This window comes from Neltuma alba, unplaced genomic scaffold, assembly GCF_004799145.2.
Source record: "Neltuma alba isolate B1F8T4 unplaced genomic scaffold, ASM479914v2 tig00003408_pilon, whole genome shotgun sequence".
Classification (NCBI taxonomy): Eukaryota; Viridiplantae; Streptophyta; class Magnoliopsida; order Fabales; family Fabaceae; genus Neltuma; species Neltuma alba.
The window spans coordinates 142,551-153,782 of NW_021633273.1; the positions used below are offsets into that span (position 1 = coordinate 142,551).

At 38.4% G+C, this 11,232-nt stretch overlaps 2 protein-coding genes across 2 annotated transcripts; both read left to right on the forward strand.

Annotated features, from left to right (window-relative positions):
- Window positions 1-512: 512 nt before the first annotated feature.
- Window positions 513-3,360, forward strand: LOC114741534 (protein DETOXIFICATION 40-like). Its single transcript, XM_028929816.1, has 5 exons — window positions 513-547; window positions 641-972; window positions 1,176-1,809; window positions 2,842-3,080; window positions 3,185-3,360. Exons 1-5 carry the CDS (start codon window positions 513-515, stop codon window positions 3,358-3,360), a joined length of 1,416 nt encoding a protein of 471 aa, XP_028785649.1.
- A 2,277-nt stretch (window positions 3,361-5,637) lies between these two features.
- Window positions 5,638-10,272, forward strand: LOC114741512 (protein DETOXIFICATION 40). Its single transcript, XM_028929791.1, has 7 exons — window positions 5,638-6,185; window positions 6,507-7,138; window positions 8,958-9,014; window positions 9,137-9,375; window positions 9,512-9,630; window positions 9,747-9,833; window positions 9,915-10,272. Exons 1-7 carry the CDS (start codon window positions 5,847-5,849, stop codon window positions 9,981-9,983), a joined length of 1,542 nt encoding a protein of 513 aa, XP_028785624.1. The 5' UTR covers window positions 5,638-5,846; the 3' UTR covers window positions 9,984-10,272.
- The last annotated feature ends 960 nt before the right edge of the window (window positions 10,273-11,232 follow it).

Genomic DNA, 11,232 nt, shown 5'->3' on the forward strand with positions numbered 1-11,232 from the left:
TTCTACTAGCTACGTCAGCTTCAAAATTATATTTGACTTATCTAACAGTTGAAAATGAATTTCACGAAGTGACTAAGAACCAAAGGTCTAAAACTAGCCATTCATATATAATTATTATTAATATTAATATATAAATATATATGATATATAATTTTGCTTCTAATATTAGCAGTTTGTGAAAGGCGTACTAAGTCCCACTAATTCAAATCAAATCAAATCTAGTCACAGGGCTGCAAAACTCTTTTGATCAAAAATAGTTTTTTAAATTGTCAGGTCATTAGGCACAACTGACGCTAAACAAAACATCCCTTCAGATTGCACGTTCAATTCTCCGTAGATATCTTAGGTGCGTCATTTCCTTTCATTGGGTGGAAGATAACCAAAAAATTAAAAAAAAAAAACTCTTTGAATTGTTAATTAATTTATAAAACCTTAATTTACGTGATATGTGGAAAGATATCTACTCTATTTTATAAAAGAAAGACATGCTTTCGGGTGGAAACGTTAGAAAAATGAAGCTATATGTTGTTTTGTATGGGAATGGATGGCATGGAAAACGCAGTATTAAAGGACGCTCCAAAAATTCCAATTATCGGCTCCGTGCGTTACTCCCTCTTTAAACCGAACTCCGGTGTGCCAGCTTATGCTCGCCATTTCATGTGAAAAGGATCGATCATGGCGTCTCAGACATCTCAACCTCTGCTATCTTCGTCTTCCCAATCTCACTCACCCCATCACCTCGAAACGATATTATCAGACACCACACTTCCCTTGTCCCAACGTCTCAGACTCGCCTCCTTCATCGAGTTGAAGCTCCTTTTTCGCCTCGCTGCTCCCGCCGTCTTCGTTTACATTGTCAACTACGCCATGTCCATGTCCACTCGCATCTTCTCCGGCCACCTCGGCAGTTCCGAGCTTGCCGCCGCCTCCCTCGGCAACAGCGGCATCCAACTCTTTGCCTATGGCCTCATGGTATATACATCTATATTATCTCAGTTCTAACCATCTGTTTGTACGTTCAGTTGGGTATGGGAAGTGCAGTCACTGTGCGGACAATCATTTGGAGCTCGCCAGTACGAGATTAGGCATATACCTCTCTTTGTTTCTAAACCCTTAATTGACTATTATAATTTATTATTCTCAGTTCTAACCAATCTGTTTGTACGTGTTGGCAGTTGGGTATGGGAAGTGCAGTGGAAACACTGTGCGGACAATCATTTGGAGCTCGCCAGTACGAGATGCTAGCATATACCACCTGCAACGAGCGAGCATAGTTCTGACTCTGATTGGTCTGTTTGTATCAGTCGTGTACATTTTCGCCAAGCCTGTTTTGATCTTCCTGGGCCAGTCTCCGAAGGTTGCTTCTGCAGCTGCAGTTTTGGTCCATGGCCTCATACCTCAGATCTTTGCCTATGCTATAAACTTCCCCATTCAGAAATTCTTACAAGCACAAAGCGTGGTGTTTCCAAGTGCGTTTATATCCACAGCTACGCTAATTGTGCACCTTTTCTTAAACTGGCTTATTGTGTACAGATTGGGGCTGGGCCTATTGGGGGCATCCTTGGTGTTAAGCTTGTCATGGTGGATCATTGTGATTGCTCAGTTTGTGTATATAGTGAAGAGTAGTAGATTCAAGCACACTTGGGGTGGGTTTTCATTGCAAGCCTTCTCTGGTTTGCCGGAGTTTTTCAAACTGTCAGCAGCGTCGGCGGTGATGCTATGCCTCGAGACATGGTATTTCCAGATTCTGGTCCTGTTGGCTGGTCTTCTTGATAATCCTGAACTGGCTTTAGATTCACTTTCAATATGGTGAGAGTACTTAATTGATTTGCCACTAAATTAATCATTGATTATATCAAGTTATATTGTTATTCATATTTGTTCTGCGAAAACTCACTAACTTCAAGCGGCATCAAGACAAAGTGATCCGCTGGCATCTCACTCTCAGACAAATTATTTTCATCATTGTTGAAAAAAGATCTTATTTTTCTATAAGGTGGATTTACGCCGCCCTAGGCAAATAGAAATATTGCAGATCATGTTTTGTTTTATTATTCTCAAGGAGAGGTACTTCTTGTTTATATGCTTTTGGAACCTTATGAAAGCGTCAACATATTGCAGGGGTCTGTCGATAAGGATCACAGATCTAGATGGGACAGTTTCATTTGATTTCCAATATCCCATGCCAAATGATTGTTTTCAAGGTCACCGTATACCCTTAAAAACACAACTTGATTGAAGTGCGATGAAATATCGAATATATATTTTAAGTGAAAAGCAAGAGAAAAAAATGATTATTAATTTTAGACATGTCTTTTTGAGTTTAAATTAAGATTTCCATCCAAACTGCAGAAAGATATCTGCGACTTATTATCTATATATCGTTAGTTACTACTACTTCAATTTGAATTTTCTCGTTTATGCATGATGAGGATGATTTCATGAGAAAAATATATGAAGAGCGTAAATCAAAGGAAACCAAAATTAAAGGAGAAGCATTATATGTGTTGCAACTTGCTTAGCTGCTTACTCTGATTCAAAACATACATAGGATATCATAGTGTGAGGTTCATATGTTATTATAAGATGTTGATGATTGATCTATCTGTAATTGTAAGAGCTTAGAAGTGATACTTAATTACTTACTGACAATGCAAATACAGCACAATGATATCTGGATGGGTATTCATGATCTCAGTTGGATTCAATGCAGCCGCAAGGTGGGAACCCCAGAAACTGAACTCAATCACATTCCCTTAATTCGCTCGATCAATATTCTAAACCAAATGAGTTAATTTTTTTTGAAACAAATAACACAGTAAAGTGTTTTTTTGAATGTAGTGTGAGAGTGGGGAACGAAGTGGGAGCAGGACATCCAAAATCTGCAGCTTTTTCAGTGGCGGCGGTGACATTGATCTCATTCAGCATATCAGTGGTGGCAGCAATAGCAGTGCTTGCACTGCGAGATGTCATCAGCTATGCGTTCACAGAAGGAGAAGCCGTGGCCGCCGCCGTCTCAGATCTGTGTCCACTGTTAGCCATTACCCTCCTTCTCAATGGAATTCAACCTGTTCTTTCTGGTAATATATCAATATATATATATATATATAAATGCAATATATCAGAGTATGGGTGTGATATATCTGAATCTAATTAAGGAGGTTACATGTGGCTAATAATGAAGGAGTGGCTGTTGGTTGCGGATGGCAATTAAGCTTCGGTTGCATATATCAACGTGGGATGTTACTACGTAGTTGTGTACCTCTCGGCCTTGTTCTTGGGTTTTACTTCAACATTGGAGCCAAGTACATAGTACGTACTTATTTCTCTGTCGACCAGCATCTAAAACTGATCCAATGATGAGTGTAATTTTATGAAGGGAATATGGTCGGGAATGATTGGCGGCACCGCGTTGCAGACAGTCATTTTAGTCTGCATCACTTTTCGTACCGATTGGAATACGGAGGTACTAACAAGAAACAAAGTTCTTATAATCATTTATTTTCCCCATTCCTTTTCTCAAAAAAAAAAAAAGATTAAATCAAAACAACCTTCTTAATTTTCAAAGTTTTTGGGAGATAAATTTCAGAGTTGAAATATTTATCGTTTCAGCTTTTAAAAATTATTGAATCATGTCAAAATTAGAGAAGGGCCTTTGGCCCAATGGGCTAATATGTTGCATAACAGGATGGTCCAATGCTTGGCCCCCAAAAAACTAATAAAAGGTATGGATTGAAATGGGTGCAGGTGAAAGACGCAGAGAAGAGGCTGAGCAAGTGGAATGACCGCCCAGTTGACGGCAGTACATGAGTGTTTCCTTTTCAGAATCAGAACATGAATGTTGCTCCCCGGAAAAAAAAAAAGGGGAATCAGAACATGGATATTTAAATATTTTTATTTTCTTTTTAAAACCGAGGCAGGGTTGTTATTGTTTTTTTGTTGTTGTGGAAATTAAATATTGGTATAGATTATTAGAGTGGGTCACATGCATTACGCAATTCAAAAAAATCTTACATGATTTGCTACTTGTGAATCATGGTGCGTCCTCTTATTTTATACTTTATCACATAACGACAATTTGACATTGATCATATTATAATTTTCCAACAAGAAAACTGAAGAAAGGTACCACAGGTATTATAATATCAAAAAAAGTTAAATATGATATTTAAAATAAGAAATGTGAGATGTATTTTATCTTGAATGAAAAAAAATGAACATGATCTGCTCTCTCTATTTTGATTTTTTTTTTTTTAAAGAAGGACGCTAGATAAGCGTAAAAGCGATGGTGGCCATAATTATTTGAGACTCACTCGCTTAAATTCTTTTTGCAACACAAGTTTTAAAAAGCTTTCTTAATTCTCTTTGCAAGAAATTTGATGCGTTTAGGCTATGTGTAAATGGAGGAAGAGGCAAGAGGAAAATAGGAGAAGGAATGTAAGAAAAAGAAACATCCAAAAATAGGCAAATATTTTTCTACCATTTTAGAGATTTTTTTTCTTCCTAATATTCTTTCTGCCTTTGTCCCTCCTTCCCTTTTAACAAGTAACATTGGACTTATCACTTAGATTAAAAAGTTAGTTAAAGATAATAAATATGTAAAAATTGAAAGTTCTCTCTCTAAAAATATCCTTATTTATAAAAGAGAGAGAACGTGGATGGAGAGAGATGATGGTTTGAAAAATAAAATAATAAATATATTGAGTATTAAAATAAGTAATTAATAAAGGCAAAATAGAAAACTTGTTACAAAAATTTAAGACATCTTATAAATGTTGTTTATATTTAGGGACAAGGAGGAATGATAGTTCTTGCTTATAAAAAAAGGAGTGAGGAAGTAATTTTCTTCCCATTCATGATTCAACCAGAAGATTATAAAAACAAAAAAAAAATACTCATTACTTGTCTTCCATACGTACCCTTAATTATTAGAGAGTAAGACTGCCCTAATTTAGTAAATTTCAACGAGGAAGAGTAACTACTGACAACTACTTTTTACCTGATTTGCCGAAGTTATGTAAAAATTATTAAATGCATTATAAGAATGATCGGATGGAGTGGTAGTTACAGATAACTCCTTTTGGCTAAAAATTCCTTCCTTTTCTTTTTCCAATTAGGAAAATAGCCAAGGGCTACCAACCCCAACAATAGGATGACCCAATACCACCACTAGATTATTAAATTATTGGAGAAGAGAATGTTAGATAAACTAGATTTTACTTTTATACTAAGTGTAAAAAAGATCTCTGGCACAAAAAAAAAGGTGTTAAAAAGACAAAATTATGTGGAATTCGAATGATATTTGGCCGCAATTGTTTACCAAGTGATCCTTAGCAAATTTTACAGGTAATCTCAAACTATTGACGTCATTGATTATCTAAGAAACTAACATTACTCCTCCTAAGATTGCATTTCCAAGTGGACCCATCAAGCTGGTCACGACTAAGTTATAATAGAATATTAGTGTCCAAACGAAACCCACGGACCATTTTAATTAATGGCCCCTCGGCCGCGCAGGCCTCGTGGTGGGCTCCTGGTCTGGTGTTCCAAGCCACAATCATTAATGCCCCCAATTAATTATAAAAGCGCCAAAAATGTCAATGTTTTTGCAGGGGAAAAAACCAATGAAGAAGCTTAATCAATCACTAATCAGACATTCAGACTGTATATGAACAATCCACGTTTCTGCTGCTTTGGATTTAGAGTCGCTGTGGCTAACAGAGACACCCCTCCCCTGGCTCTTACACATATTTTCTATAATTCTTCGGGTGTTGGTTCCTCTTGTACACCCAACTACCTCCTCTTCCTCTTCAGTCTTCAGCCAAACCAAAGCTCAAGACTTTGATATGGGTTCCGTTAACGACCATGTTCGCCAACCATTGTTGCCGCCTAGCGACCATCCACCTTCGTCGGACCAATCTTTCACCTCCAAGCACCACTCTAACGCCGACCTTGAAAGCATCCTCTCCGATACCAGCGTCCCTTTTCGGCGCCGTTTAGGTCCCGCCACCTGGATCGAGTTCAAGCTCCTTTTCTACTTGGCTGCTCCCGCCGTCGTCGTCTACCTGATCAACTACGTCATGTCCATGTCCACCCAGATCTTTTCCGGCCACCTCGGTACCCTCGAGCTAGCAGCTGCTTCCCTCGGCAACACCGGCATCCAAGTCTTTGCATACGGCCTCATGGTAGTGCTCTGTCTCTCTCCTCCATCTCTGTTTTCCTCATTCTGTTCAAAAAAAAAAAATGACAGGGATAATCCAGGGTCCAAAAGGAAAGAACTTTTCCCCGTCTTTGTTATTGATATATACGAACAAATATGTATAGCGTCCCTTTTACAGTAATAGAGGCAAAAAAGGAAAAAAAATAATGGGGTACGATTTGGTGGAGGAATTTGAGGGTTGGAACGGTGAGGTCAACTCTTTGATTTTGGAGGCAACCGTTGGGAACATCTTTCAGTAATTACAAATAAGTTGTAGTTTAATCGCTGATTTTGATTTGATGAACAGTTGGGCATGGGAAGTGCCGTGGAGACGCTGTGTGGACAAGCTTACGGTGCTCGGAAGTACGAAATGTTAGGGGTTTACTTGCAGAGATCGACAATTCTACTAACTATAACGGGAATACTCTTGACCATCGTGTACGTGTTCTCGAAACCCATTCTGATATTACTGGGAGAATCGCCGAGGATTGCGTCTGCTGCCGCAGTGTTCGTATATGGCCTAATCCCTCAAATCTTCGCTTACGCTGTGAACTTCCCCATCCAAAAATTCCTGCAAGCTCAGAGCATAGTGGCGCCGAGCGCATATATATCGGGAGGTACTCTGTTGGTTCACTTGTTGATAAGCTGGGTTCTTGTGTACAAGGCTGGGCTGGGATTGCTGGGGGCGTCCTTGACGTTGAGCTTGTCGTGGTGGATTATTGTGATAGCACAGTTCGTGTATATTGTGAAGAGCGAGAGGTGTAAGTACACGTGGCAAGGATTCTCAGTGCAGGCTTTTTCGGGGTTGCCGGAGTTCTTCAAGTTATCGGCGGCATCGGCGGTGATGCTGTGCCTGGAGACTTGGTACTTCCAGATTCTGGTTTTGCTGGCCGGTTTGCTTCCTAATCCTGAAATTGCCCTCGATTCCCTTTCCATATGGTGAGTCGCTGATTTCTTTCCCTCTTCTGGATCCATCCACGTCACCATTTCATCATTAATTTACTTTAGGAAAAATTCCAATTAAATTTGATGAAAATCTAAATCAAAGCATTTACTCTTAACCAATTCTTAATCAGGAGCCTTATTAAAATTATTTTAGTTAAAAGACTGAAATATCTTTTTATAATTAAAAATAATATTATTTGGAAAACAAAAAAAATAACATTTATTTATTAAAAAAGCGTTTTAGGTCAAAAAATTTATAATAACACTGGGCATTTTATATGTCAGGCTTTCAGTATTAACTAACAAGCATGGTGGGAGCGGGCAAATTCAAGATAAATTATTTTGAATATGCATCTGGGAATACTATCAAACACGTTGTAGGTGTTTGTGGTTTGATTCATTCCCTGTACATCGTCTTGCCCTAAAGTAGACACACAGGGATTAAAGAAAAATTGTGTGAGAACCTAATGATTCAACACACATGTAAGGAAGCATGTAGTGTTAATCATTTGACGACACGTGAGGAAAAAAATTAGGTCATAAATTGACAGAAGCCATAGCCAATTTGCTAATTTAAAAAGACATTTTAATTTTTTAATAACATAAAAAATTCTTAATACAGGCTCTTAACTGTATTATAAATTTATTAAAAGTATAGATCTTAATTTAAATTTTGATATTTTAATAGGAATTTAATTGATATTCTTCTTGATTTTTCTAAGTAAGATAGGTTGAAGATTAATTCATCTATTTTGATAGTCTCCTCCTCCTCACGCTTTTGGCTAAATTGGTTTAAATATTTTTATTAATACATTTTTTTCCTAAAAAAATGTGGGCTTTATTTTTAAAAAATAGAAAATGTGTTAGATTTGAGTTTGACTATAGAATATAAAATCAATAAACAAATCTTATAAACCAGTAGGGAATTAGCGGACGTCAGTTTTTTTGAATGATTATTTTAAAAATTTAATATGAGATTTTCTCCGTCAGACTCACTCACGCATGTTAATAAATTTTTCATCTTATAATTTATATCCGTGCTTTATCATACAAAACCACTCCCAATGACCTGTGAGTTTCATATTTTCAAGTATTACATAATTTTGGGCGGGTGAGATTGTAGAATGTTTAAATGTCCCTTTAAGAGAAGCTAGTGTTCTTCCAATCGTTTTCCGTGTCCAATGGGAGTGTCCATTGTGAAGAAAGATCCAAATTTGTAGTTTTGCGGCTGAGCGCTTCTACTTGATAGCCTGCGTTATTTAGAGCACACATTTCCTATCGTTTCTACAATCTTCGTACGTTATCTTCTCTGTTGACCTTCACTCTTTGGCCGACCCAAATACGAAATTGATCTCTTTGTATATATAGTACCTGTGGCTGCCATTAGCCGCGCGTGGACCAACCCTCCTTCCCCAAACTCATTCTCTGGCTGTTTCTACTTCCCATTGTTTTAATGAAACTGACCCATCACCCGTCATCATTTCTTCCCTCCGATAGCTCCCAAGTCCCAAGTCCATACCACCACCGCTGTCTTTCTATTTGTTTCCTTGCCAGTTCCGCCGTTCACACACGTACTATTTTCCTCCGGCCAACAACAAAGACACGTAGCCCGCAAAGTCCCAAGTCTAGGCTCATTCAGGTCGCAAACTTAATGTCAAAAGACAATCAAAATTAATGCCCTCTCCGTTGGGCCCCATCAAAATGATCCCTTTGTTTGAGGTCACCATGGATTAACTCCTTGAACTGCAGTCTGCTGCCCTGCCACGCTTGACGACTTGTAATTAATTTGCGTCTTTTGGGTTACTAAATGCAGCACCACAATATCTGGATGGGTGTTCATGATATCTGTTGGATTCAATGCGGCTGCAAGGTTTGTTCTCCACTGCTTTTTCTGTCTTTTAAAACTCATCAGAATCTTTGGAAATTCGCTTCTCGTTTTGGCAAGTTTAGTTATGATGCTAATGAGTGAGTGTTGGGACGAGAATGATGCAGTGTGAGAGTGAGCAACGAGCTGGGAGCGAGAAATCCTAAATCAGCAGCATTCTCTGTGGTGGTGGTGACGATCATATCTTTCATCATATCCGTTATTGTGGCTGTGGTTGTGCTTATTTTACGCGATGTGCTCAGCTATGCCTTCACAGAAGGTGAAGTCGTTGCCGCTGCCGTCTCAGATCTTTGTCCTCTCCTCGCACTTTCCATCGTCATCAATGGAATCCAACCTGTTCTATCTGGTAATTTGTTCACTTTAATTCCCTACATTACTCGTGCTTCAGTTACGCATGGGTCTTCTCTTCTATTCTCTTCCGTGCATACACTGTTCAGAAACTAATGCAGATGGAAAATGTGGCCTTGCAATGTAATGTAAAGGTGTGGCTGTTGGTTGTGGATGGCAAGCGTTCGTTGCATATGTAAACGTGGGCTGTTACTATGGAGTTGGCATACCATTAGGTTGCATCATGGGTTTCGTCTTTAAACTTGGTGCCAAGGTAATGTTGTGGGAAAATTTGACGGGTTTTTGCTTGTAGTAGATGTATATCTCAGAAACTAAAAAGTCTATTCAGTGATTGCCTTTGTGCTGATTGAAACTGGGGCCTGTGAATAGGGAATATGGGTGGGAATGCTAGGAGGCACGGTTATTCAAACGCTCATTTTACTTTGGATCACAGTTAGGACGGACTGGAATAAAGAGGTAAAAGAAGGGCTTGGATGGTTGGGTGTTCTATGATCCAAGGATAAGGGTCACTGTCTGACCTGAATTTGGTAATTGCAGGTTGAAGAAGCGGTAAAGAGGCTGAACAAGTGGGAGGACTCGAAAGAGGCACTTCATCAAAGGAATTGAAATACGGTGGCTTGGTCCATTCAAGATGGGCTTCCTGGCATCTTTATTTCTTCACTCCGTCCAATATTTGGATTGACTGGTCTCTTTAATTACAAGGTGGCCTTCTGCAATGTACTCACTATGATTCTTGGCTTAGTATCGGAATTGGTACCCATTAAAACCCTCTGCTTCTTATTCTCTCTCATTTGACCTTTTCGGAGATTTGCACCATTTTGCTGAATGTGTTTTGCTTCAGAGTTAATAGCTCTGCTGATTTTGCAAATACAACGATCAAAATGTCTCGAGCTCATATTTCTATTTTGGTTGGGTTTTGCGACAATGGACTGGACTTGTCTTCCCTGGTTTTCCTTTCCCAACGTAATTGCTTCCAAAGAGCAAATGAACACAATGAGCATGCGTTTGGTGGATTTAAACCCCGCAAAAAATGGAATCAGCCATGCGAATGAAGGAAAATACCTAATAAGTCCCACACAAATTTGCTTTTTAAAACTTCCCAGTTCCCACAGAAAACGGCCTCATCTCTGCGCCCCTCGAGGACAAATGTTTTTTTTTTTTTTACTAAAGCATATGTATTATTCTATTAGAGATAATCATATTCAAGATATTATTGGGCACTAAATATGGATACTTTTTTTAGTAGGGATTTGAAACTTAACTCACTGCGTTATAAAGAACTAGTTTTTTTTTTACTAAACTGAACCATTGTCATTGGTTTTTCAAGACAAATCTTAGTTATGAAGTTGGGAGATCCAGCATTAATGGGCCTCGGAAAGCCCAAAACCTTTGGTTCCCTCCGACAACGACACCAAAATTGAAGGAGAGACCTAACCTTGCCTAGGACAAATTTTTCCTCACACGGGGAAAGAAGATTGGATTATGAGAATTGGTTGTCAAAGCACAGCCGAAAGAAGACAGAGAGATTATCCTCATCTACAGCTAACATTAGCATATGAATAAAGCTCCTTTACCGGGTTCCTTCAAATAATGGAGTCCACCCTTCTTTGTGAGGTCTCTTCTTCCCATCAACATCAACCAGTCATGCTTACTTGTTTCACACGGTTAATGAAATATTAATTCCAGTCTTTAATATAAAAATTAGTTTGATATTCAGTTTGGTTTTAAATATAAGATTTCAATTCACTTTGTCTCTAATATTTATCTATAGTCACATATACTATCAATAAGTAATTTAAACACACATGATTAAAAGTAGTATTTTAGGAAAAATAACATCTATTCATAACAAATA